Raw genomic sequence first — 27,587 nt, 5'->3', positions numbered from 1 at the left:
GAGCTCCGCCCTTTCGCCTTACAGGAAGCCAGGATCCCACCCACGTGACCGCCTACGACCCCGCCCTGTCGGATCGCCCTTCTCCCAGCGGAGCCCTTGGGTGTAAACCTGGCCCCTTCCCTCTCCTTTTCCAGTTTGGGACGGATGTCTTCAGTTGTCGCGCCGACGATGTAGTTTCCCCGAACACTGGTAGATTACAGTGTGGAATTGGAAGACCCAGCGTAGTCCAATTCCATGGGTACTCTGGCCTTCCCTGAGTCCTTCCACGTAATAGACACTCACTGTGTCCTCACTGTACGTGTAGCGCGAGCTTGTGAATAAAAACAAAAGCCCCGGCCCTGACACTAGATGTATTTTACCCCAGTCGTGTCATTTTTTTTGGCTTCAGAATTATCTGGAAAGAAAATAATTTGTACTAGATTTGAGATCCCTTGTGGCTCTCGAAGTCTTAAGACAGTTAATCCTCACCACCACCACAAGCCAGATCTTACAGATAGGGGTCCATCCACTGCATTCCCTTCGGTGTTCCCCAGATGTCTCTTTATCTGCCCCTTCATAGGACGATTCCAGTTAAGTGGCAGATGGAGACCTAGGCAATGGGGCAAGGTACAGGGTCGCACTGGCAAAGGAGGGAGTGGAGGGGCATGCAAAAAGGGTGACATTTACAGACTAAACTTTCCCATCAACTACCACCTACATTTACATCCCTGAGCCACACAACTGTTCCTTTTAGGCACCATAGTAGGTAGCCACAGATGAAAGGCCAGAACCCCACTGCAGCTGAGGTTCTTCTCTCCCTGGGCCAGAGGCTACCTCTTCACATCCACCTCAGGAGTCCCCAGCCAAGTGCGAACAGAGGAACCGGTTCTTCAGCAAGCTGGTTGTCAGGGAAGGAGACGGGCTTTTTGTTAATATTAATCATTGATCTTTTAATTTCTGGATTCCTTGGAGAGGACTCATGAAATCAGAATGACCTGGGCCCCTATGCCAAGTTGATGGAGAATTGTCCAAATTACCCAGGTAATCACTTTGTTTTGACTGTCTAGGCATACTTGACAGCACTGGGTACTGGGTTAGGCATCATTTATGAAGGCTTTTAAAATTAGTATTTGAGGGAGCTGCCTTAGCTTAATATGTCTTCTCTCAAAACAATTTATAGCCCTCTGGTTTCAAAACTCCCCCACTCCCTTTAGTCACATCCCTTCCCTGAGTGGGAGATACGGCCCTGGTCCTCTTTTGTGAGGTAACAGCACCACACAGGAAAACAGCCGAAATTCCATCTAATGCAATATGCTTCCAGTGGTCACAGCACAGAAAAGAATCCAACCTTTTTGTTTTCATCATTAAATATTTACTCAGCACCTAACAATGGCAGGTTCCATGTCAGGAACCAGAATCAGAAGCCCGAGAGGAAAGCCCTGCAGTTTCCCAGTGCTACCACCACTGGCAGGGCACATCGTGTTTAATGATTTCAGAGTAAAACCACACAAGATGTGCAGCACAGTGTAAAGCACTCAGCCTCTGGAGCCAGATGGACTGGGTTTGAATCCAGATTTCACCACTTAAGTTATTCACCACTTAAGTAAGTTATTCAACCTCCCCAAGCCTCATTTATACAATGGGGATAAGCATACGTATATTGATAATATATGCTAAGTGCATAAAACAGTATAAAATATAAAGAATATACAAAGCACTTCACATACATTAAGCACTTTAACATACATTATCTTATCAAATCCTAATAACAAAAATCCTCACAACTGGACCAATAAGCAACATCATGATAAACAGTTAATAATGAAGTCGTCAAGGATTTCATTTTACTTGGATCTACAAATCAACGCCCATGGAAGCAGCAGTCAAGAAATCAAATGACATACTGCACTGGGCAAATCTGCTGCAAAAGACCTCTTTAAAGTGTTGAAAAGCGAAGATGTCACATTGAGGACTAAGGTGTGCTTGACCCAAGGCATGGTATTTTCAGTCGCCTCATATGCATGTGAAAGCTGGACAGTGAATAAGGAAGAATTGATGCCTTTGGATTATGGTGTTGGCCAAGAATATTGAATATACTGTGGACTGCCAGAAGAATGAACAAATCTGTCTCAGAAGAAATACAGCCAGAGTGCTCCTTGGAAGCGAGGATGGTGAGACTTTGTCTCACGTACTTTGGACATGTTTTCAGGAGGGCCCAGTCCCTGGAAGACACCATGGTTGGTAAAACAGAAGGTCATCGAAAAAAGAGAAGGACCCTCAAAGAAATGGATTGATACAGTGGCTGCAACAATGTGCTCAAACATAGCAAGAATTGAGGATGGCGCAGGACTGGGCAGTGTTTCATTCTGTGGTACACAGGGTCACTATGAGTCGGAATTGCACCTAACAATGGCAATAATCTTGCTCTCTCTCTCTCTCTCTATAAAATTGTCTCTATTTATATCTAACGTCTATAGGGTAAGGATTCTGTTTTCAGCTTGCATCCAGGAAATGTGCAGGTGTTCTCCTTCCCTAAAGACAAACAGCTTCCACATTTGGTGGTCAGGACAGCATCAAGCCAGAGAGGATAAAAACAAGGGTCAGGATAGCTGAGGAGAACTGCCACAGGCAGGAGGGCAGGGTTTGCTTAAGGACAACGCTGGCAGCAATAACCGCCAACAGCCACCAGACAACTGCAGTGGGGACAGGCTGAGAACTCCAAAAGGGACATTTAGCCTCAGGGAGCCAACCCCAGAGGGCAGTCCTGGGGGGCCTCAGCCCACAGTTCAGTCAGGACTTGCAAATGCCCTCCTGTTTTACTTTTTCTTAGCTCTCTCTCATCCCAGTTTCTCAGAGCCGCATTCCCCTGCATTTGCCTCTCAGATTTGAGGGGCAGGATGAGCCAGGTTCACCAGGACCATTTAGACCCCAGGCCTCAGATTCCCATGCTTGGTACCTGGCATGCATTTAATCAATGGCTGCCTTAACGAAGTAGGACGAGCTGCAGCTTCTCCTGCGCTGACAGACCACCAGCAGCACCCGTGGCACTCGAGGCTACAGCTGACCGTTTGTTGATGGACAAAGCTCTAGCTCCTGCTCTCAGCGGGGTGAACAGTTTTCAGGGAGCTCCTCCCCTCTTACCATTCTTTCAGCACATTCACTGAGGCTTTACTACGAACAAGCACAAGGCCCGACTACTCCCCTAAGTCACAGTGGTCCCACTGAGTGGCCCGTAAGTTAAGTTCCTTACCAGGATTTTACCCACATCAACGGTGATCTCTGCTTTGGGCACAGAGAATCTAAGGGTCACAAAAACCAGCATGTGGCAAGGAAAGAAAGTTGGTCCAGGAGTTAGCTGACGAGCACTCTAGTCCCAGCTCTGCTATCACTCTAGTTATAGGACCTTAGCCAAGTCACTTAACCATCCATATTGGCCTGGGGCTGATGAAGAGAAAGGACCATTAGTAATAAAATCCTGGAAACCCTGAAGCAGAAGGGCCAAATACCCTACCCACAAGCTGGAAAGTCTCTTTGAGCCAAGAGTTTTCCAGGAAAATTTAGTATGAATTCATTCATTTTATATTTAAGTTCATGAGTCACACCCACATTATGTCCCTGAAAAGCCACACAAAAAGTAGAAACTAGTCCTTCACAGGAGTGTCCGTGGGCCCATATTTGCTTTCCAATCCCAAGCATAAACACCTGACCCAGCACCCTCTGGTAAAATCAATCCTGTGATTCAAAAAGATGTTGTCCACTGATGATTATTACAGCCATAGCCACACCATCAGCCCACCAGGAAGTCTGAGAAGGGAGGGCAGGCAGTCAAAAGGATCGATCTTCCTCCTTCAAAAGGAAGCAGCTCTAGATCCAAGCAAGAGTTGAATGACTTGGTACCACAGAGGCAAAGACAATTCAGCCATTGTATTTTCACAATTAAGAGGCGCCCTCATTCACTAGTGGAAGCCTTTAAGTGTCACTGGTGCCTGGAACCAGATGTAATCCTCCCAGGCTGTCGTAGGGATGGGCGGCCTGCCGCAGGACAGGGTCACAGTCAGTTTGTGGCCCCGGCTGGGCACTCGATAGTTGAGCTTGGGTCGAAACCAATCTTCTCCACAGTCGCGATGCCCCTGTGCCATGATGATGGTGCCCATTAGCGGAGGAGCCTGAAGCTCACTGAAGGCATCAGCCATGAAAATGGCTCGGAAGAGACGGCGCAAACAAGCCGCCGTGTTCAGGCTCTGCTCCCTGCTGTCAGGGACCAGTCGGGACAAGTCGAGCTCATAGAACTCCTTGGGACTTAGAGCACTGCCCCCAAGAAGGATCAGCACTCGTGGTACTAGTGTCCGGGCAAAGAGGACCTCTAGGTGGTTGAAGACACTCTCCAGTTCTGCCAAGGCTTGCTGGCATTTCTTGCTGTTTGTCTCAGTGGCGGTCCGAGGTTTCTTCCTCACCACATCCTCTGTCTGTGAGGACAAAGAACGGTGGGAAAGAGGACAAGATAAACAAAAAAAAGAATTGCCATCGAATTGATTCTGACTCATAGCGACCCTACAGAACAGAGTAGAAATGCCCCATAAGATTTCCAAGGAGCAGCTGGTGGATTCGAACTGCTGACCTTTAGCCTAGCAGCCGAACATTTAACCGCTTTGCCACCACGGCTCCAAGAGGACAAGATAGGGAGATGTTAATGCCCCAGCTAATATCCTCGGAAGAACACTTATGGGACTGGATTTCCAGCTCAGTGAACTGCCATTACCAAAACGTTGGGTTTTATCAGAGAGCATTGTATCAAAAGGGAAAGCATATTCATTGCACAAAACCACAATTCTCCCACACTTAGAACAGCAAAGACAGTGCTCTGAAGCTGGAGGGCATCCAGAAAGAGGCAACTAAAATAGTCAAGGAGATTTGGTGGCATGGCAGAAGGTGGCAAATCTTTGCTGCACAGGGAGTGATAACAGGAATGAGGATCATGGGGTCCAATAACAATGATTCTGGAGTTGGTCTTCCATTTAAACATAGCAAACTGAGTACATGTTTATTTGTGCTCCCACCTGAAATACTACTAAAGTGAGAGAAAAGAAATTAAGAAAGATAATGAAAGAAAGAAAAAAAACTTCCAAGGGCAAAGAGAATTGGAGAATACATAACAGTGGCCAAGAGGCCACAACAAATTTTTGGAAGGTAAAAGCAGATGGATAAGTCAGAGTTCAAGAGAGCTGAATACTAAGTGCAGCCAAAGAGGACCCCGTTAGAAGCAAACCAGTTCACTCTGCAGAACCCCAGAAAGGCTCAGGAATCGGCGGTATCAGGCACCATAAACGGCAAGAGTAAACACAAGGAACTGGGTGAAAAGCTGTGCAAAGACACTTAGACTGTCTGCCAGTTTCCTCCCCGACCCAGAGAGAAGACCTTCCACCACTGATGTTTCGGGAGTCCCCCAAAGAGACCACTAAGTTCCCACCTAATCTCCTTACAAGTCCATCAGCTCACAAGGCCCAACCATACCCAAGAGTGTTTGATCAGCTTTCAATGACTTACTCTTAAGTATTCAGCAGGCACAGAATAAAAGCTTCCAACATGAAAGTCAGAAACCAAAACAAATGGGAAAAGAAATTTGGTAGGAATGAAGACACATGAAAGAACAGAGTACTACCTTCAGGTAAGAGAAGTTAATACAGTAGTGAAACAAGAACGGGACACTATTAAAAAGAAACATACAAAGATAAAGAAAGTGCTCTTAAGTATATAACTGCCCAAAAACAAAACAAAACAAAACAAAAAAACAGAGGTGTTAGAACATAAAGTCAAGGAAGTCTCCCAGAAGTAGAACAAAAAAGGAAAGAGAGGAAAATTTGGAGAGAAAAGACACTAAAAGTCAATTCAGCAAGTCTATATGTAACTAACACATGATGAGTTTCTGAAAGACAACAAGAGAAAAAGTGGGGACGGCTAGACTACCAAAGACTACAGTGGGAGAAGATGACTGAAGCCCTGGGGCTGAAACAGGCTCCTTCCTTACAGTCGCTCAGCCTGACAAGTCCTGAAGCATTCTTAGACCCCTTTTTTGCCTGTCTACCATCTAAGAGGAAACCCTGGTGGAGTAGTGGTTAAGAGATAAGGCTGCTAACCAAAAGGCTGGCAGTTCCAATCCATCAGCTGCTCCTTGGGAGCTCTATGGGGCAGTTCTACTCTGTCCTATAGGGTCACTAGGAGTCAGAATAGACTGGATGGCAACGGGTTTGGTTTACCATCTAAGAGCCACAACATTTTCCCACCAACATTCCCCCCAAAGCATGTGCCTACCTGAGGCGGTTTTCGGTAGAAGTGCTTAAGCTGTTCATAGGGCAGAGGGAGTTGCTGGCGTTGGTACATGATATGCTTTAGAAGTTCACAAGTAAACTGGCAGCAGCCTTCCTGGCTCACAGGCCCCGGAAACACAACTGGCACCATGCAGTCTCTAGGACCAAATTGTTCCGAAGGGTTGAGAGGTCCTTGAACAGACGTAGTCTCAAGTAGTTCTATCTGGGGGACGTGGGTCTCCTCCGCCTTGTCATACCACTCCAAATCTGGTACGTGAGCAGAAGAACAAAGAAAAATGAAAAGCTTAAAAGCCAAAGTCAGTCTTCTTCATTCTCTTAGGGCCACTATATCAGCCACTACAGCGAAGAGGGCCCCCGGACACAGGCGCAATCCCTCCGCTACCGCCAGCGTGGGCCGTAGGGGGGAGAGATTCCTGATCCTTCTCGCCTGAGGTGTGGGATGTTCGGAAGCAGTGACTGAAGCTCCGCCAAGAAAGCTGCGGGCCTACAGATCTAGGGAAGTAACTCGAAAGAAAGCGTAGTCAAGTGGGGTCCAGGACGCGGAGAGGAAGGGGCGGGGGGGGGGGCGATCGGACAGCAGTCAGAGCCGTGGAGGCAAGGGAGTCACTGGGGCAGAACTAGAGCGGGGCGGAACGCCAAGAAGTGGGTGACAGGGCGATGGACAGGAGAAAAGGCCAAGGGCTAAGTGACTGGAGGCAGCAGTAGTCTGTAAGAAAAGGGTCCCCAAGGCTCTTTGAGCTCCGAATCCCACGCCTTACCAGGGACTGCGTCTACAAACGGCACTTCCGGCTCCAGGGCTGCCATCACGACCTCATTCCTCTTCGCCCTGCAGTTTGAATGGGTGCCCCGCGGGGCATCATGGGAAGCCCGCGTCTCCACTTCCGGATCGGAAAGGCCGGAAGAGGGGGGTAAGGGAGGCTGGACCAGTTGGCGGATCGAACCCTGCTTTTTCTCGCTGTGTTGTGAGGCTGGCTCAGGATCGGGCAGTGTGTTTCGTTCCTTTGTACATAGGGTCGCTATGAGTCGGAACCTATTCGACCGCACCTAACAACTCCCTCCCGAACACCGGACGTGTCTAGCCTCCCCTCCCCGCAGGGAGCCGCTGATGTCAGCCTTCCAGAGGACACCCGCCCTGAAGTCATCTATCCACTGCCTGAATTCACTTTTCACTGTGAACCTACTTTGTGCCAGCCCCTAAAAAAAAAAAATTTTTTTTTTTTTTTAGCCCCTAGGTGCTGGAGAATTAGGCACGCACTAGACACTGGCCCTATTCTCAGGGGTTCACTGCCCTTCCATAAAATACAGTGTGATGAATTATACATTGACGTGTACACGGGCTGTGGAAGCAAAGAACAGAGGCACCTAACCCACATGGGGTGGGGATAGGGTGGTCCCAGAGGAAATGATGCCATAGAAGGCGTGACCCGTAGGATGGGTAAATAAGCAAGGTAAAGAGGAGGGCCTAGTGTTCCAGAAGACCTTGAAAGACCAGAGCAGCATCCTCTGTTCAAGAAATGAAAAGACCATAGATTATTGAGAGTTAAAGCTGAAATGAACAAACAGGCGCCAGATCTTGGCAGCGCCTTATAAACCCGTCAAAGAGTTGAACTTGATCTTGTTGGGGAGGGGGAGGTTTGAAGGTTTTAACTTGGGAACGACATGATTACGTTTTATAAATTTAATCTGTACACTGGCTACATTGGATGATGAGGATACTAGAGGAGGTATTGATACCAGTTGGAGATAGTGACTGCAGTTATCCAAGGGCATGGTGAAAGAGGTCTGAACTAGGGAAGTCACAGTGGGGTAGAAAGGATTGGGTGAACTCTAGAGATATTTAGTAGGTCCGGTGAACATGCCTTGGTGGCTGATCTGAGGAGAAGGAGAAGGAGGGATAGATAGAGGCTACCAAGAATTCAGGCAGGTTTCCAGCTTCATCAACTGTGTAGCCAATAGTGCTAGTCAATAAAAGAGGAAACACTAGAGGAGGACCAGGTTGTTTGGGGATGGGTAAGGTGAAAAGATGAGTTCGCTTTTTGATAATGATGGTTGAGTCTGATGTCTCCATAGGATTGCCAATAGAGATATTCAGGAAAACCATTTGGAATAGAGAGATATATTTTGAGTTATCCCTATGGGCATAGATAAAGATCGCCCAGAGAGAGTATGTAGAATGAGGATGTGTAGAGACAGGATTCTGAAGACACGAATACTTAGGGGATGAGCAGAGAGAGAAGAACCCATAGAGGAGACTGAGAAGTGGTCAGAGAAGTATAAAAAATAGGTAAGTGTTGGACCACTGAAGCCAAGAAAAGTGTTTTGAGAAGCAGAGACCAAAGGTCAAAACATCATAAACATAGTGATTAAAATAGTGTGGTATTGACTCAGGAATAAACAAACAAATCAAAACAGACCTATGTATATGTGGATCTTAGTATATATGATGAAGGTTGCTTTTCAAAGCAAATATAAAGTTATTTCCTACCACAGACCCTACATAAAGGTAAATTCCAGATGGGTTAAAGATCTGAACATAAAAACAAACCCTCAAAACTACTAGAAAAAATATTGCAGAATAATTTGTAACCTAGGAGTTGGCCTAGGCATGACCCTTAACCAAAAAAACATAAAGAAAAAGATTGCTAGGTCTGAGTTTAAAACTTATGTAAAGGCATTGTATACAAAATTAGCTGACTATGTACTAGAAAGGAGCTGTCATGGATTGAATTGTGTCCCCCCCAAAATATCCGTCAACTTGGCTGGGCCATGATTCCCAATATCATGTGATTGTCCACCATTTTGTCATGTGATATGATTTTCCTGTGTGTTAAAAAAAAAAAAATCCATCTCTATGGTGGTAATGAGGTGGGACTAGTAGCAGTTATGTTAATGAGGCAGGATTCAATCTATAAGATTAGGTTGTGTTTTAAGCCAATCTCTTTTGAGATATAAAAAAGAGAAGTGAGCAGAGAGATATGGGGAACTCATACTGCACCAGGAGCATATCACGTCCTTTGGACCAGGGGTCCCTGTGCTGAGAACCTCTTTGACCAGGGGAAGATTGTTGGCAAGGACCTTCCTCCAGAGCTGACAGAGAGAAAGCCTAGCCTACTAGACTGTGAGAGAATAAATTTCTCTGTGTTAAAGCCATCCACTTGTGGTATTTCTGTTATAGCAGCACTAGATAACTAAAACAGTAGCCCTGGTGGCAAGATAGTTAAAGCACTCAGGTTTTAACTGAGTAGTTGGCGGTTCAAACCCACCAGTGGTTCACAGGAGAAAGATATGGCAATCTGCTTCCATAAAGATTATAGCTTTGGAAGCCCTATGGGGCACTTCTCCGTCCTATAGGGTTGCTATGAGTCGAAACTGACTCGACAGCAATGGGTTTGGTTTTTAGGGGCTTTTTAAAATATGCTAGAAAAAATGTTTGCAATAGGTTAATATCCACGAAAACCAAACCAAACCCACTGCCATTGAGTCAATTCCGACTCATAGCGACCCTATAGGACAGAGTAGAACTGCCCCATAGAGCTTCCAAGGAGCGCCTGGCAGATTTCAACTGCCAACCTCTTTGTTAGCAGCTGTAGCACTTAACCAGTACGCCACCAGGGTTTCCTAATATCCATGTGTATATATATATATCCATGTATATATATATATATATCCCACAGCCATAGGTATCTCGTAAACAATACCTTGAGAAAACTAAACGTATATACTATTCTCCATTTCCCAGTACCCCGATCTACTGGACAGACATCCCTGTTCAGCCTACTCCTCTGCCAGCCTTCATTCCTGTCTGTGGTAGGTCCAACTGTTCAAGAATATGATATCAGAATGGGCTATCCCCTCCGATCTCTTAAAAGAAGGTCTCTACTTAGAAGGCAAGGAATTTGAGATAGAAGAGGTTAAACTGTGTGTCTTGGGTTGGTTAAAAGATCCATGTAGATGAGAGGACAAGTGTTTTATCAGGCAAGTGCAGCAGCCTGTGGTTATCAGGAGGGCCCAGATGGAGGTTGTGAAATTATTGAGGGAATGGTCTTAGCTCTTGCTTCAAACCCCACCCTTCTTGAGATCTCTGAGTTCTCCTGTCTCAGTCTCTAAGCAGCAGTGTCCCTGGTGGGGCTGTGCCCCGGATAGGGTTGACTTCTGCAGCATAGCTCTTCCTTCAGCTGCACGGGGTTGAGAAGAGAGAAGACACTTGATGTGCTTTTAACCGCTCAAGACCCACATAACTGGCTGATTTGGGCCAACTTTGCAGATTTGGGCCGATCTCACTCTTTGGGGTATTTATGCCATGTGGATTGCAACTACATGATCAACAACCTGTCTCTCTCTTTGTGGCCCTGGGCAGAGCCATGGAATCCACCAAGTCTGAACCCTTGATGGGATCACCAGAGGTAAGCCACATTTGCTGCTTCCAGTTTTCCAAAGGAAAGCTGAGGTCTGGAGGGAAGGGTTTTATTTTTTGGCTGTGTTTGAGCACCTCACCGTTTGTGAAGAGAGGGGAGGTGGACATTCGGTGAGTAGTGAGTCGTGAGACAGCCATGGGGCTGGAAATTGAACCCTGACGTCCTGACTCCCAGTCCAGCAAAACTAACTGGTTCTCAACCGTGCCTTTCTGATGATGTCTTGTGCACTACTTTATGTCATTGAATGTGTTTACTCTTTGCCGACTGCTAGTGGCCTAAAGAATAGGAGAGGAAGAGATGGCTTTGCAAGAAAGTCAAAAGTCACCAATCTGCGGTGGCCTTTGGCCAAGTTTCTATTTACACTCACCTCCCCCTCCTCAACCGAATTGCTGTTACTGGAACCCCAGCCCCGCCCCAAGTAAAGGCCAAGCCCCGCCTACAGCCCCGTCTCTTTTAAAATCGACGTCGGTTCTCCCCGATTGGTTCGGCTTCAAAACAAAGGGGAGGAGGGTATTCGCTAATGGTATCCTTGTAGCCCTCAGGCATCACTGCGGTTTATGGGTTAGGGCTTCGTGTTGGGGCCACCGCGGTGCCTTGGGCTGCTGAAACCAGCCTCCGGACTGTGCCGGCTCTAGTAATAAAGCAGTGACTACTGTGTAAAGGTGGCAATAATCATCGCAACAATAACAGCTGTAATTAGGCTAACCATCATCAGCCCCCACCCTGGCGTTCGCCCCGACTCACCCTGATGGCACGCCAACCATCAGGGAAGAAACTGAGGCAGAGGTGGAGCCAGGAGGAGGCTGGAGGGGCCCAGTCGCCCTTAATTCAGCAGCTCTCCAGATCCGAAACCTGTTGCTGGGGTCCACTTTAAGGACCAGACCCAAGAGCACCCACGAAGCTCGACTCTGATGTAGTAAGCCCTTCGCCGCCCGGGCCCAACTGCGCCTTAGGCTTCGGGGCTCTAAACTTCCCCCAGGCCGTAAACTTCCGCCAGGTCCTACAAAAGTGTTGCTTGGAGAGCTGGGACCGGGAGCCAGACTACAACTCTCTCGGGCCTTTGCGCGCAAAGCCGCGCTCTTTGCCGGTGCTACAAAGCCACCCGCGACCCCTAGCCCCGCGATGCCTCTTGGGAGTTGTAGGGCGGCGAAGTGCTTTTCCGAGCAAGAGCCCAGACCTAAGGACTCTATATCCCGTGGTGCCGCGCGGCCGTTTCTGACGCGACCCGGAGGCCAGGGGAGGGGTGTGGGGCGTGGCCGGCGTAGAGCCCCACCCCGCTCACTGGCTGGCCCGACGCGGCAGTGGCAGTAGAGGCGGTGGCGGCGGCGGCGGCAGCGGCGGTGGCGGTGGTGGCGGTGGCGGGGGGGAGGGGTCGGGCGGGGGGCTGGCGGCAGCCGCGGATGGACTCGAGGGTATCGGAGCTGTTCGGCGGCTGCTGCCGGCCCGGAGGGGGCCCGGCCGTGGGCGGAACCCTCAAGGCTAGGGGGGCCGGCAGCAGCAGCAGCTGTGGGGGCCCGAAGGGAAAGAAGAAGAACGGAAGGAACAGAGGGGGCAAAGCCAACAACCCCCCGTACCTGCCCCCCGAGGTGAGCACCTGAGAAGTGGTGGGGAGAGAGCAAACCACTCCTTCCGGTCCCGGGACCCCAGGGAGGAGGGACAGAGAATAAATACCCCCTTTTTCCGGTGTCGCGACCCCAAGGAAAAGGGTGGGAGAGGGACCCCCTCCTTCCGGTCCCGGGACCCCAGGGAGGAGGGACAGAGAGATCGGACTTCCCCTCTGGTGTCCCGAACTCCCCTACGGGAAGTAGGGAGAGGGGATCCCCCTTCCCATCCCCTTGGGAAAAGCAAAGTAGAACGCCCTGGCCCCCTTCCTGTGCTGCGACAGGTGAAGGGGGCTTACATCCTGGCATGAGAAAGTAGGCAGAGTAACCACTACTTTTTCCAAACTTGTTCCACAGCGTGGAGTGAAGCACCTGGGAAAAGAGCAATATGTTCTCTCCCTACCTTTCAGTGCACATACACAGACATACAACCAGAGGAACAGTGAGACTTAACTCTCTCACCCTTTGCTTGTCTTATGAGGGGGTGGGGACAGAGAAGAGTACCTCCACATACCTGCCTCCGGTATCCCAGAAGCAGAGAATAACTGTTCCCTTGTCCCCCCCCTTTTTTTTTTTTTGTCCCTTTAGGCTGGAGCTCTGGTAGCGCAGTGGTTAAGAGCTTGGCCACTAACCAAGAGGTCAGCAGTTCGAATCCACCAGCTGCTCTTCGGAATCCCTGTAGGGCAGTTCTACTCTGTCCTATGGGGTCGCTATGAGTTGGAATCTATTGGAAGGCAATGATTTTTTTGGTTTTCGTTCCTCTTAGGAAGACCCAGGGGAAGAGCCTAACCCAGGAGTTATCAAACTGTAGCATGCGTTAGAATCTCCTGGTTTGCTGGGCCCCTCCTCTAGAATTTCTGATTCAGTAGGTCCTGTGTTTTATTTTTCAGGCCTAGACTATCATACTCTTCTGAAGTCACCCATCCTATTTTACATGCCTAGCAAAGTGCTAAAATGTTTCTAGAGCATCTTTGTTGATGGGAAAAAATCTCCCTTACACTCCATGAGGTGGAGATTATTGGTGAAGACCTGTCAGAACCTGGAAGCCATGGGGCTGAGAAAGGATGGAATGATAACAGGAAGGGACGAGGAAACTGAAATGGCTGGGGAGGAAGAGTGCAGAAATTCAGGACTGACAGAATAGTTAAATCCATAGAGACAGAAGACAGATTAGTGATTGTCTGGGTCCGGGGAGGGGGCCAGGGGAGTAAGGAGTGACTGCTAATGGGTCTGAAGTTTCTTTTGGGGATGATGAAAATTTTCTGGAATTAGATAACTGAGTGGTGGTTGTATAACCTTGTAATATACTAAAATTCACTAAATTGTACACTTTAAAAGGGTGATTTTTATGGTATGTGAAATATATCTCAATTTTTTAAAACGCCCTTAGCAAAGTAAAGAAAATAAATGCAGGACTGAGGCAAGGATCCTCCAGACTCTTGTGGAGGTAAAGCAGAAGGAGGAGAGTGGACTTCAGACTGTTCCCCTACTCTTTGGGGATTGTAGGATCTTGTAGAAAGAGGTTCCTGGTTCATGGAGCCCAAACCCTCTCCCCTCCTTAACCTCACCCCATTTATCCTTGCACCTGAGAGGGGAAGGCTCAATGAGATGCTTTTGTGATGGGTCATCTGATTGAGGGAGGAGGTAGAAGAGATTGTGGGGTGGATTCAGGATTTCACCTCAACTGAGGCACCAGGATTATGGGACAAGAGGTGAAAAGCCATTGCGAGTCTGGTTTTATGGAGTCTCTCCCCTCATTATATTTTCTGAGTTTTTTCTGTTCATTTGAGCCCCAACTTCGGAGCCCTGCTCCTCTTCCACCTGAGTGTCTCTCTCATAGGGCTTGTAGTGACCAGTGCTGAGCTCACCCTTTGGCCTTGGTCCAGAACCTCTTGCAGCCTCTTACTCTCGATGACATCAGCTGAGAGGGGTGGGCAGGAAGGAAGCAGTGTCTTCCAGACCAGTGGCAAAGAAAGGCCTTAGCAGCCTGGGCACAGAGACTTCTGGGGATGGCAGTTTGAGGCACTGGGGAGAAGGAAGGAGTGATCTCGGGTCTGGGAAGAACGTGCTGCCAGTGGTTGAAGAAAGGACGGACTTGGAGTTCTGTTCCTGGCTTAATAGGTGACTCACTGGGTCGTTAGAGGCTTTTCCTTTGGCCACATTGGGGCTGAGTAAAGGGCTTATCTGCCACTGACCTTTGGCAGGTACTTGCTCCAGCAGGTGCCACTGGGACTTCTTGCTGTCTCAAGATAGCTGCCTGGGCCCCAACAGGAATTGAAAAGTAGGGGTTGAGTCCAGTTGATGTGTGGTAATTGCTGCCTGTTTCTTTTCAGGCTGAAGATGGAAACATCGAGTATAAAGTGAGTCTCAGGCTGAGGAGGGCCAAAGGGGTGGGGTAGGTTGTCCTTGCCAGCATGGGATGATTTCTCTGATCTATAGGAATTTAGGGACCTGGTTCAGGGTAAGGACTCTGTACCTCATTCTGTTGGAGGGGGTCAGGGGCAAGGGGGTTTTGATGGGGAGGGTCCTGGTCCTCTTTGCAGGACAAATGGGGAACAGGTGGGCTTGGGAGGAACACTTCTGATTTCACCTTCTCATGGTACCCCACCTGTCCTAAGCTGAAGCTGGTGAATCCATCCCAGTACCGCTTTGAGCACCTGGTGACACAGATGAAGTGGCGGCTCCAGGAGGGCCGCGGTGAGGCTGTCTACCAGATTGGGGTGGAGGACAATGGGCTGCTGGTGGGGCTGGCTGAGGAGGAGATGCGGGCCTCCCTCAAGACCCTGCACCGGATGGCGGAAAAGTATGCTTCCCTTTCCCCCTCGGCTTTCTCTTACCTGACTCTAGGGAGGGCCCAGGCACACCCAGTCCCCTAAGACCTGAGGGTCCAAGGTGGGACTTTCCTTCTGCTGCCTTCTCTTGGCAAAGGGCTAAAGAGGGTAGGGTTAGTGTTCTGAGCTCTCTTCATTGGGCCTAAGGTTTTTTGCTCCTTGAGTTAAGATTTTTTTTTGCATTTTTAAAGACAGCTGTAAATCTGGATTGGATTGGAAGGGGTTGGGACGTAAAGTAAGGTGCTGTGCAAAGCTGTGTGGGAGGAATGGGAAGGCCACTGGTCCAGAGTCAGGCTGGGACAGGGGGACTATTGGTGAGGTATGACAACCATGACTTTGCTGGGACAGGGTCGGGGCAGACATCACCGTTCTCCGGGAGCGAGAAGTGGATTATGATAGCGACATGCCCCGGAAGATCACTGAGGTGCTGGTACGAAAGGTCCCTGACAACCAACAGGTGAAGCACATATCTTTCCCAGCCCCCCACACCCATGTTCCCTGGGAGGGCCCTATAGTGACAGACTCTCCCCTGGCCTGGGATCCTGGGGGTGTCCAGTTCATCACTTGCTCCCCAGGGGGCTTCATTGCCATTGGCCCAACCCCCTGTTGAGAGAGGTGAGACATCGGAGCCCTTACCCCTGGCAATTTGTCCACAGTTCCTAGACCTCCGTGTGGCCGTCCTGGGGAATGTGGACTCAGGGAAGTCGACTCTGCTTGGAGTCCTCACCCAGGGAGAGCTGGACAATGGGCGGGGCCGGGCCCGGCTCAACCTTTTCCGCCACCTGCATGAGATTCAATCTGGCCGAACCTCCAGCATCAGCTTCGAGATCCTGGGCTTTAACAGCAAGGGAGAGGTGCATGCAATCAACGGGACCCAGTGGGGCCAGCCACTGAGGATGGGATAGTAGCTGTGAAGGGCAGAGGTTAGGGGCAAAATGTGGAGACTTTTTGGAGAAGTGTAGATGAAGGCCCTGAGGGTACAGTGAACAAGTTCTGTCCCTCTTAGAAAACAAATGGGGAAACAACTGAATTAAACAAGAAATGGGGCTAAGGGTTAAGAAGCAAGGTCACCCAGTGGCTGATTTAGGTCCTGGTGACTCTTAAAGGGTTGGGGAGGCTGACAGTGGGCACTGAGAGCCTTGGGCTCTGGGCCAGGTGGTGAATTACAGTGATTCACGGACGGCAGAAGAGATCTGTGAGAGCAGCTCCAAGATGATCACCTTCATCGACCTGGCAGGCCACCACAAGTACCTGCACACCACCATCTTTGGCCTCACCTCATACTGCCCCGACTGTGCCCTCCTCCTCGTCAGTGCCAACACTGGGATTGGTACGAGGCATGGGGGCAGGGACATGGCTGGAGTAGGGGTGGGAGGTGTTAACTCTCAGATCTGAGAGCCAGACTGACACTCTTCTTCCCTCTCCTCCCTCTCACATTCTCTCCCTTTTTCCTCCTGCTGCCTGCCTTCTCTGAGGCAGCTGGCACCACAAGGGAACATCTGGGGCTGGCCCTGGCCCTGAAAGTGCCCTTCTTCATCGTGGTCAGCAAGGTGGATCTCTGTGCCAAGACCACAGTGGAGAGGACGGTACGCCAGCTGGAGCGGGTCCTCAAACAACCTGGCTGCCACAAAGTCCCCATGTTGGTCACCTCTGAGGATGATGCTGTCACTGCTGCTCAGCAATTTGCCCAGTCACCCAAGTAAGCCTGCCTCACCCCAGACCTGATTCACAGGGAAGGCTGCCACAAGGGCCCATTGCCCAGGAGCTTGGTGGACCATCCCCAGGGCCAGAACATTTCTCGGTTCTGTGGTTCTTCAGCTTGGGATAGTGGGAGGGAGTCTTTCCTGAAGTATTTGAGCGCTCCCCCGTCCAGCCCTCACTTTGAGCCAGCCTGCAGGTTTGCAAATACTTTATGATACTGGGGAGTAATATACCAGGCATTCACCACCTCCCTTATGCTCTGGATGGGCTTTATGTCCTGGCTCACAGAGATTGAGCTCAGAGCTTCCATGGAGGTTAACAGGTAGAAGAGAAGGGCCCTCAGCCACGCAGAGAAAAGCTCACCTTCCCATGTGTGGGGCCCTGGCCTCTGCCTCCTGTTGGGACTTTGCTCATCTGTCCATTCCATGCCTCCCTTTACAGTGTCACCCCTATCTTCACACTGTCCAGTGTGTCTGGAGAAAGTCTGGACCTGCTCAAAGTCTTTCTGAACATCCTGCCACCACTCACAAACAGCAAAGAGCAAGAGGAACTCATGCAGCAGCTGACAGAATTCCAGGTAGTAGGACACCTCAACAGGCAGTGGGTTGGGGAACAGCAAAGGGCTAGTTCTGACCGAGTCCAGAGTCTGTTTAGACATCTTGGACCTGCCAGCCCTACTTAGAAGTCCATTGATGGGGTCTTCTTTGACTTTAGGTGGATGAAATCTACACAGTACCAGAGGTGGGGACTGTTGTTGGAGGGACACTTTCCAGGTGAATTGCCTTGCCTGCTACCTGTCCCATTCAGCTCTCATATACCCATACTCATGAAGACTCGGCCCAAAGGAGGAGACCCTGGAATTGAACAGAGCCCATTTAAATGATGTACTTGTTTGCAGCTTAGGTTTTCACTATCAGAAAAGCTAGAGAAAGCTAGTCTGTTGGCTTGTCATAGAAGAAACAGTACTGCTGCTTATTGGGCATCTCGAAGCCCAGGGCGGGGTAGTGTGTGGATCTTGGGCCCTAGGAAGAAAACTAGAGTGTACTCACCTGACTTCATCTCAAAGTGGGGAAGATGAAAGGTCCCTTAAGATTCCAAAGCAGAGGATGAAACCCAAGGGGATAACTCGGCCCTTTTGGGGCCAGGTCTTCAGTGTTGTCTAACCAGCCACTACCTCTCTGCCTTCAGAGTCTGAACTCTGGACTAGGGCGTAGTAGTCACCCCCCACCTCCAAGTCTGAACTATAGGATCCCTTCCCCCACCACAGGGATCAACCTTAGGAAGGAATGCTCTGGGTGACCCTGAGCAGCAAAGTAGCCAGGGGGCCTAGGCTGACACTGTACCACCTGCCCTCTGGGCTGCAGTGGAATTTGCCGCGAGGGGGACCAGCTGGTGGTGGGCCCCACAGACGATGGCTGCTTCCTGGAGCTGAGAGTATGCAGCATTCAGCGCAACCGCTCTGCCTGCCGTGTGCTGCGAGCTGGTCAGGCTGCTACGTTGGCCCTTGGGGACTTTGACCGTGCACTGCTTCGCAAGGTGAGGCGGGTAGACGAACGGGAGAGGGAACATGGAGAGAAGTGCCCAGGAGCCGGCTACTAAGTGATGAGCACCTGTCTAAGTTACTTCAGAGAAACTCAAAGGAAACATGGTCTCTGGCCCAAGAAGCTTATTGCCTGGTTACACAGGCTCTCTGTGTATGAAAAGGGTTAGAATATTCATAAAGTGGCAGATCACAAAATACGAATTGTTGTGGTATAACCCGAGTGTCCACTAACAATGCAAAGCACTGGAAGGGTTAGAGGACATGGGAGGCGGGTAAGGAAGGATTCCCTTTACAAGGAGAGTTTGAGTGTTTCCTTCTGAGGTCTTGTTTGGAGTCCTAGAGAAAGAAGAAATTCAGGTGCTGTAAAAGGGTATAGGGGTGGCTGGGGAGGGTGAGTCTAACGCTAGGTCTGCCGTTCCTGGGCCTGGGGGCTGTGCCTCCCCAGGGCATGGTGATGGTGAGCCCAGAGATGAATCCCACCATCTGCTCAGTGTTCGAGGCAGAGATAGTCCTACTCTTCCACGCCACCACCTTCCGGCGAGGCTTCCAGGTGACAGTACACGTCGGCAACGTACGTCAGACAGCAGTGGTGGAAAAGATCCACGCCAAGGTGAGAGGGACCCAGCCACGCCCCCATTTCTCTGGGGGAAGAGTCAGAATTTTCCTGCCTGGGAGGCGTGACCCCAGACTTGCAGAAAACTCCCTGATTCCACAAAGAGAACATAGCCCCACTTAGGGAGGGTAGAAGTCTGATAGGTCCCTTGAGGGTGGAAAGCCATGACTGGTAGAGAATGGGATGGCCAGTGACCACATATCTGCTGCAGGACAAGCTGCGGACAGGGGAGAAGGCAGTGGTACGTTTCCGCTTCCTGAAACACCCAGAGTACCTGAAGGTGGGCGCCAAGCTGCTGTTCCGGGAGGGTGTCACCAAGGGCATCGGCCATGTCACTGATGTGCAAGCCATTGCAGCAGGAGAGGCCCAGGCCAACATGGGCTTCTGACCTCCCCCAGGCAGGGACAGCACTATTGCCGTCCCCACAATATATGAGGTGACTTCCGGCCATGCTGCCCTCTGTTGGCGGCTTTGTGTGTTAATAGGCTAGGGAAAGAGGGGTGCTCTCTGCCACTTGCTCCCTACCACCTTTCTGGAGAGGTGCCAAGCTTGGTGTGGCCAAAGGGGGTCAGTTCTGAGGGAGAAGAAAGGAGCATTCAGGGCAATGTTCCGAAGCTGTAAGCCCACCTGGTTGACTCATCAACCCTGACAACCCCATGGCCTGTCTACTGGAGGGAGCTGACTGTGGCCACCTTGGCCCCGCTATCAGGACTGAGCGTGATCCACCGATATGGTCCCTGCACTTCAGGAATTTTCACAACTAGGGGTGTCCTTGAAAGCACTCCTTTTTCTATACCTCTTCTCAAGGCCACATGAGTTGCTCATCGCTACCTGACTGTGGACAAAAGAAATCTGCTTCTGGCCACCTGGTGGCCCAGGGTCTGAAGAAGTGGCACAGGGACAGTGAATGGCAGTGCTCCCACCCTGTGCTGAGGCCTGAGGCCTGTTTCTCAGCTTTATCTCCCTTCTTCACTCAAGGGCCATTTCCCCAGTTCCTCCTCTCACAGGCCCCACAGGTGCTATTTATTGTGCTGGCCCAGGCGTGGGGCTGCCAAGCTAAGGCTTGGCATACTGAAGGTCAGCTGCATGTCAGTCAGTCAGTCTTGTCACTTATTCTGCGGTGATCTGTTGGTTTTAATGCTGGATCAAATCGTATGTTTTACTTTCCCAGACTAATGGCTGGGGATCTGACCCACAGCTCCCCCACCTGCCACTCTTCCCCTTCCCTTCCTGCACCCACAAAGTCCTCTCGTTTTACTAATTTGCAGTGACCGTCCCCTTCCCTCTGTTGCAGGGAACCAGGAGGAAAGGGAGAGCTATTGCCATATTTCGTACTCCTTAGGGCATGGACTCCCTCCTTTCCCTTTGTTAGTGTCCTGGGTTCCCATGGACTCAGGGATTTGTTGGTTGAGGTTTCTCTGCATATATATATATTATATATATATATATTGTACAGAATAAAAATGTTTTATTGGATACACTGTGCTTATGCTTAAGATACAGACTTAGTGTCCTGAGCTAGATTCCTCCCAGAGGTAGGCAGAGACAAATGAAACTCCAACATTGCTGACCCCTGAATGTGGAAATATCACCTGACATAGGATCATTGTTCCAGTATTGTAACCAAGTGTTCTGGCCTGTTTTGCATAGTTCTTTGAGCTAGCAGAGTAGCTCAGGCTCAGCTGCTTTTTAAAATACCACTGGTTTAACTTGCTACTAAGAAGCCTGTGGTTGAAAAACTTCCAGTATTGGAAGTAGAAAGTGAAACTTACCCTTGTAGGCTGAAATAGGTAGCAACCCTGTAATAAGGAGCCCTCCACTGTGCCCTGGAACTAGTCCTGTCAAGAGATTTTGAGATTAGAGGGCCAGCTGCTTAAGAAGAGTAGAATTTAAAGATACGTGGTAATTTGGCTCTTCATGCTTTCCCTAGCAATGACAACTAGCCTGAAATGAGGTTTATATAGCCTAAACTGGATTCTTGGAGCTGCTAGGGCCACCGGGCCAAATCTTACTTAGTCCCTCTTCCTGTTTCAGAGTATCTGATTATCACATTTTATAAGTATAAAGTCAACTGCAAAAAAAAAAGAAATGAAATTTGGCAAAAGAAATTTAATGATAAATGAGTGCCAAGGTCCTGTGTGGCATTCTGCCTCCAAGGTATTAGTGGTAGCTTCCCTACCACTCAGGCTCATCCGCTTTTTAAAAATATCACTGGTTTAACTTGCTATTTAGAAGCCTATGGTTGAAAAACTTCTTTCAGTATTGGAACTAAAAGCTCTCTACTTCCTTCTGTGCTGTTGCTGATAAACAACTGAGAAGGAGGAAAGGTTATATTCAGGGAAAAGGCACTAGAGCTTTTATCTAACACTGACGCATGCATGGTAACGGGCAGAGTTGTATCTCCAAGAAAACAGAAGGTGTGCTGCTGGCATTTCCTGTACTGGTCACCCACTAGCCAGCATCTCCTTGCCACACACAACCAGTCTCTGGAAGTCCAGTGAAACCTAGGTTTCTACTATATTACTTTTCTACATGACTTCTTCATTTCCAGGGACAGGAATAGAAAGAGGTGGAGAAGCCTGTCAATCCAACTTGATCTGTATAGCACCCAAAAGAGATGAATGCTTTATCCAAGGTTTTTGTTTTTTAAATACTTATCTTTTCCCTGGTTAAAAGAAAAAGGAAACTTTGGAAAATCAACATCTCTGTACTTAGTGAGACATCTGGAACGAGTGAGCCACTTTCTTATATTTATGGAACATTTAGGAGGATAAAAAAGTTGTATAAGGCAGGCCCCCAAGGAATATTGTTTCAGTTCTGGTAATCAGATCTAAAATTTTTCACTATATGTACTCATTCAGTGAGTATCAATCACCTGTTATGTGCAAGGCACTGTGAAGAATTCTTGCCTTCAAGAAGCTATAAATCCAGTAGGGAGAAGGCAATGTACACTACTAATTTTTATTAGATATTTAAGATTACATTTCCGTAAAAGTAGAAAACATATTTGGAGGAAGAAATAGTTTCCTGCTGGCTTTCAAACTTTTCCCCCTTCTTCAAACTAAGACATCCCCTTCCCCCCTCCCCATTTATAAATAAGCTAAAAAGTATTGGTTGGTTTGTGTATGTGTACGAGAGGGTGGATATGTACACCATTTTCCCTTCCTACTTACCCTCCCCACCACCCAGGTCAGTTTATTTTTAGTTGGGTTCTCTGCGCAATTCTAGGTTTCCCATCAGATGCCATGTCAGAAAAGCCAAAAGAGTGGCCTTCCTATACATAAGAACGGAGATTAAGAATACCGTACTATAAGTATTGGACAAGCTGAGAGAGCTCCGGTAATTAAAATCATGAATTAAAAACCTTAAGTTCACACTTCTCACAACATGCCAATGACCCTAAAGGCCCGGGCACTTACCTATTAAGTTTGTACTTTAGCATTTAAGGAAATGCCATTGCCCTCTACAAGTCTGGCCTTTTGTGTCTTCTAGATATCAGTACTTATCAAACCTTAAGATGTACACAAATCACCTGGAGAATCTTGTTAATATGCAGATTCTGATTCTGTTCGGAGTGAGGCTGAGACTTTCTAAGAAGCTCTCTGGTGAGGCTGATGCTATTTTCCTCAAATCACACTTGGAGAAGCAAGGTTCTAGAGATGATCTAGTTTTGATCATGGCTTACCAATCAAAACAGTTTCTGAACTGTTTCAATAGCAGTCTCATTATACATTAGAGTAAAATACAAGCAGTAGAAGGGCCAATAGCTAAGACTGTAGCCATAATAGGGTTTGTTGTTGTTTGGTGCTATTGAGTCAATTTTCTACTCACAGGGACCCTATGTGACAGAGTAGAACTGTCCTATAGGGTTTTCTTGGCTGTAATCTTTACGGAAGGAGCCCTGGTAGCACAATGGTTAAGCACCTGGCTGCTGACTGAAAGTTGGCAGTTCAAACCCACCAACAGTTCCGTGGGAGAAAAGACTTGGCAATCTGCTCCTGTAGAGCCTAAGAAACCCTATGGGGCAGTTCTGCTGTCACATGGGGCCATATGCATCAAAAATTGACTCAGCATCACCTAACAACAATCTTTATGGAAACAGACCACCAAGTCTTTCTCCCTTGGAGTCGCTGGGTTCAAACTGCCAACCTTTCAGTTAGCAGCCTAACATAACCATTACATCACCAGGGCTCCTTTATGATAGGGTTTACTTGCATGAAATTCAGTATTTAGTAGCTTTTGTGTACAAAGCCCTGCCCTAAACTACTTACCATATCACTTTAGGGTCCAACTCTTCCCTCCCATTCTCCAACTAAAAATACAGAGTTTGGGTCAGCGTGTTATCTGAACTGTTCCTGTAACACAGCTGATGGGAAACTTTTTAAAAACTCCTTTTTTTTTTTTTTTAACTCTGTTCCTTCTGTATGCCGTCTTTAAGCTAGACACTTTGTACGTTATTTATCTTCAATAATCTATAAAGTATTCTCAGTTCTACAGATGAGGATAGTGACCTGCTCAAGGCCATACTGAGGCAGAGCAAGGTATGGAACCAGGTCTCTTAGGCTCCAGGGCCCACACACTTTTAATTATATAACACTGCCTCCCTAAACTTGAAAGATTAAAAATTCAAAGTAGCTATATCTCTGGAAGATGGTTTTTTTAATCTCTGGCAATGGGGAAACCCTGGTGGCTTAGTGGTTAAGTGCTACAGCTGCTAACCAAGAGGTCGGCAGTTCAAATCTGCCAGGTGCTTCTTGGAAACTCTGTGGTGCAGTTCTACTCTGTTCTGTAGGGTCACTATGAGTCGGAATCGACTCAACAGCAGTGGGTTTGGGTTTTTGGGTTGGCAATGGGGAAGCCCTGGTGGTGTACTGGTTAAGTGCTACGGGTGCTAACCAAGAGGTCAGCAGTTCGAATCCACCAGGCGTTCCTTGGAAACTATGGGGCAGCTCTACTCTGTCCTATAGGGTGACTAGGAGTTGGAATCGACTTGACGGCCATGGGTTTGGTTTTTGTTTTGGGTTGGCAATGGGATTAGAATCCATGCCTATGAAGAGTTGAGAGCCTTAACACAGCACCTAACTGGACTATTTTTCTTACTAAAAACTTCTTAAAGTTATGGATTTCCTTGAAAAGTGAACATGTTTCCATCTTCCAGGTTACACATAAAATATTAACACCCTGCAGCAAGCCTGAGGGCAGCCCTAGTGTGTTAATGGTTTAAAAAAAGATTCCAATGTCTGCATGCCCTCAGGCCTAGGCCGTTTGTTACTGGAGGCCAAAGGGCTCTTGGGATTTCTTTTGCTTTGAGGAGAAGTGGCAGGAACAACCTGGGGCTTTCGGGAGTAGGGCTGCAAAAAGGATTTCTGCAACTCCAATGCAAAATGATAGTCCATATGTTCTGGCATCTCCCACACTGGTACCAGGGAGCCACACCTCTCACAGGGCACTTGGTCTTCAGCATCCAGAAAACCTGGAGTACATGTAGTAGCTGCCTTTTGAGCCACATCCAAAGCAGACCTGGAGGATAAAGAAGCAAGCCTGCTTGGGCTGCTTGGGGCCAAAGCCATCTCGGCAGGAGTTGCTTTAGATGATTCTGGTTTCAGCGTCTCTTCACAAGCATGAGCACAATCTGGATTCTCTGTCAGAAAATGGTTTGGTAATCCTTTAGGGCTGGACCATGGATTTTGTAGAGGAAAGGAAATTGAAGGATTATTAAGCTGTCTCTGCTTTAGGGCTTCCAGACTTTGCTGTTTAAGGAAGGGCCCAATTCCTTTAGTATGACTAGTTTGGAAAGGCAGTGAGGGTTTAGATGGTGAATTGGTCATGGGGGCCTGGGTAGTGGCAGTAAGAGATGAAAGTGAAGCATCTTTGACTTTCTGCTTTTCTGCAGCTTTTTGGAAGAATGATTCCAGAGAACTGGTTGCTTTCTTGGTGGTTGTCACTGATGGGCCACTTCCCTGGGTCTTAGCTTCTGAACTGGTAACTGGCACCTTTGGCAGAGAACTTGGGTCATTGCTCAAGAAGACGGTGATGTCTGGGCAAGATGAAGGGCCAGAGGCATAGAATTTGGTAGCAGAGAGGAAAAGCATTGTGAGGGGAGGGGACCTGTACAGAAAGTAGAGGCACAAGATTAGCAACAGGTCACTATTTCAGATTTGAGGACAGATTCGATTTGTAAATGATTGAGATTCTGGTTCTGCCACAAAAGGAAATGTCACATACTACAGTAGACCTGGGGTGGGCAGAGAACTTGTGTAACAAGTTCTTAGGTGATGCTGCTGATGGTCTGGGATCACATTTCTGAGAATCACTGACTTAGTGAACATCCACCTCAAGCAATATGGATCCCCTGACAGCTGGGTATTTTTTTTTTATATAAGTTACTGCTATAGGGATGCAACAATTCAGGGTTGGGGCAAAAAATTTATTCAAGGCAACAGAAAAGCTTTAGAATATTTAGTCTGGAAAGACTCTTGAAAAAAATCCTTTTATTCAAGCCCCCATTTAAAAACAGGGCACCACCTCACCCATCCTTGACAGATTTTCTACTCTGAAATTTCTAGAGAATGAAATTCTACAATGCTTTTGGTTACCCATCCTAGTGTCGCAAACATTTCAAGAAATTGTTGTCAAATTTTCTCATTATGTCAATTACCCAAATAAATCTTCACATGAGCTGAACTTTGGAAGAGAAAACATGCTTCTGTATACAGATTAGTCCCTCAATGAGGGGAACAGTAAATGCTATTTTGAAATAACAGCAGTGTCTCGCTATCCTTAGGTGTCATGCCTTGGGACAGTCTTAAAGCAGGTAATTTTGGTGCATCCTTGTCAATAAAGTTCATGCTATTGGTGAGCAGTATTCTAGTCCGTCATGAGTAAGTTTTCAGATAAGGTTTCATGTGAACACAGTATTAAAATTATCACTTTTTAATATCGGAAAGAAATACAGTGGGAAGTAAAAGTGAAGTAAATATTCTAAGTAGAGAACGAAGACTCTAAAACTTCAGGGACCTATCATATTGTAGAAGTTGCCAGTAAATTTATATAAGCAATAATTTAGGTCATTAACTAAACTTTAATTTTGATAACATTCAATATAGATCTTTTCAATTTAATATTGTTGTTGTGTGCCACCGAGTCGATTCTGACTCCTAGTGACCCTATATGACAGAACAGAACTACCCCATAGGGTTTCCTAGCCTGTAATCTTTACGGGAGCAGGTCACCAGGTCTCTTCTCCCATGGAGCCGCTGGTGGGTTTGAACTGCTGACCCTTCTTAGCAGCTGAGCATTTAACCATTACGCCACCAGAGTTCCTTTTTCAATTTAATAGGCTATGTTAAATTAAGGATTCCAATTGTGAAAATTATTAATACCTGGAGAGTAAATGAACACACTCCAAAAAGAGACTTTTTCATATATTTCATTATATGTCATGAGCAACTGAAGCAGAATTTATTAATGACTCTGACGTTTGTTATAACACCCGTGGAACTTACACCTGAATTGGAATGTTAGAGATTATCAAGATGCTTTTAAAACAGAACAATCAAGTAGTTGAGAGAAGCTGCCAAGTATATTCTTGAGTTCTGCACTCCCAATTACAAGTGGCTATTCCTGTAACTACAGCCGCCTGATAGAGGCAGGGGTAGTCTGGGTTAACTGCCTTCTAACCTAGCCCTGGAAACTGGAATGCACCAAATGTCAGGCAAGAAAGTTGCAGCTGAGCTGCTTTGTTTCTAGACTTGCAACTGTGCTTTTCCCTTAGTGAGTGACCGTTCCCTTCCGCGGTAGGTGTTGCTAGCCAGAGTCACAAAGAGCTAACCCCAGCTGGAAGAGCTCAGATGCCTACTAATTTTAGAGCTAAGACACAGCGTAAGTCTCTTCTGAGAAGACGACCTAGAAGAGAGCTCACCATTCAGTCTGTATTCCAGAAGTATTACAGTTCCTGAGGACAGCAAATGCATCATGGCTCATCTTGTGAGCATCATAGTGGGTAAGGGCACAACAGCGGCGCAGGCTGCTGAGACGTTTGTCTCCTTGTACACGAATGGTCACAGTCAACTGGGTGGCCATCCTGTCATTCTGTGGGTGGAAAAGGGTTGAGACCAGAACTAAAGTTACCACGAGCATCTGGATTTTATGTGCTGAACTGCATGAAACAAAATGAAAAGAACCAGGGTGAAAGAACGGTTTGGAAACAGTAAGTTTAAAAGTCAAGAGGCTTATTTATTTATTCATTCTAGCATTTATTCATATAAATTACAAATACATACTGAGTACCTATTATGCACAAGACACTAGATTTGGTTACCATGAGGGACGTAAAGACATTTCCTGCCTTCATATATCTTACATACTAATTAGATTCTGTACTACAGAATCACTTTGTTTTTTCTTTTTAAATAAAAAATCTGATTACATGGTTCCACAAAATTTTTGTGCTATTTCTGGGTGTAAAAAGGAATTGGAGAAGATATAACTTGGGTGATGGAGTATTAGGATATTTTGAAAGTTGATGGGAACAGGACAGAATAAATGAAAATGGAGCTCTCCTGTTTTTGTGTGTGTG

General features: G+C 47.7%; 3 protein-coding genes across 12 annotated transcripts in view; 1 reads left to right on the top strand and 2 right to left on the bottom strand.

Moving 5' to 3' along the window:
- Positions 1–67: 67 nt before the first annotated feature.
- Positions 68–7,185, bottom strand: MAD2L1BP (MAD2L1 binding protein). Its single transcript, XM_003404168.4, has 3 exons — positions 7,064–7,185; positions 6,289–6,551; positions 68–4,445 (listed from the first exon to the last, which is right to left on the bottom strand). The coding sequence occupies exons 1-3, from the start codon at positions 7,107–7,109 to the stop codon at positions 3,936–3,938; spliced, it is 819 nt and encodes a 272-aa protein (XP_003404216.3). The 5' UTR covers positions 7,110–7,185; the 3' UTR covers positions 68–3,935.
- A 4,922-nt stretch (positions 7,186–12,107) lies between these two features.
- Positions 12,108–24,136, top strand: GTPBP2 (GTP binding protein 2). 4 transcript variants are annotated; one of them, XM_064286632.1, is made up of 13 exons: positions 12,234–12,306; positions 12,910–13,055; positions 14,655–14,681; positions 14,940–15,124; positions 15,501–15,609; positions 15,809–16,006; positions 16,308–16,482; positions 16,632–16,851; positions 17,295–17,430; positions 17,568–17,626; positions 18,218–18,389; positions 18,842–19,006; positions 19,221–24,136. In XM_064286632.1, the coding sequence occupies exons 4-13, from the start codon at positions 14,991–14,993 to the stop codon at positions 19,395–19,397; spliced, it is 1,545 nt and encodes a 514-aa protein (XP_064142702.1). In that variant the 5' UTR covers positions 12,234–12,306; positions 12,910–13,055; positions 14,655–14,681; positions 14,940–14,990; the 3' UTR covers positions 19,398–24,136. The 4 variants fall into 4 exon arrangements, with proteins under 4 accessions (XP_003403944.3, XP_064142702.1, XP_064142700.1 ...); XM_064286630.1 differs by having other exon boundaries at positions 12,235–12,306; positions 12,910–14,442; XM_003403896.4 differs by lacking the exon at positions 12,910–13,055 and having other exon boundaries at positions 12,108–12,306.
- Positions 24,137–24,175: 39 nt separating this feature from the next.
- POLH (DNA polymerase eta) overlaps positions 24,176–27,587 on the bottom strand; it is a 34,228-nt gene continuing 30,816 nt past the window's right edge. For 5 of the 7 annotated variants that reach the window (XM_023545420.2, XM_023545425.2, XM_003403897.4 and 2 more), the window contains 2 exons: positions 26,931–27,100; positions 24,176–25,117 (listed from right to left, as the gene is read on the bottom strand). In XM_023545420.2, the coding sequence (XP_023401188.2) occupies positions 24,214–25,117; positions 26,931–27,100 (1,074 nt within the window). In that variant the 3' untranslated portion in view covers positions 24,176–24,213. Of the gene's footprint in view, positions 25,118–26,814; positions 27,101–27,587 lie in introns of those variants that run through there. The other 2 variants (XM_023545434.2, XM_064286617.1) reach the window with 2 other exon arrangements.

This window comes from Loxodonta africana, chromosome 1 (assembly GCF_030014295.1).
Source record: "Loxodonta africana isolate mLoxAfr1 chromosome 1, mLoxAfr1.hap2, whole genome shotgun sequence".
NCBI classification, from domain to species: Eukaryota; Metazoa; Chordata; class Mammalia; order Proboscidea; family Elephantidae; genus Loxodonta; species Loxodonta africana.
This window is presented reverse-complemented; position numbering and strand designations above follow the sequence as displayed.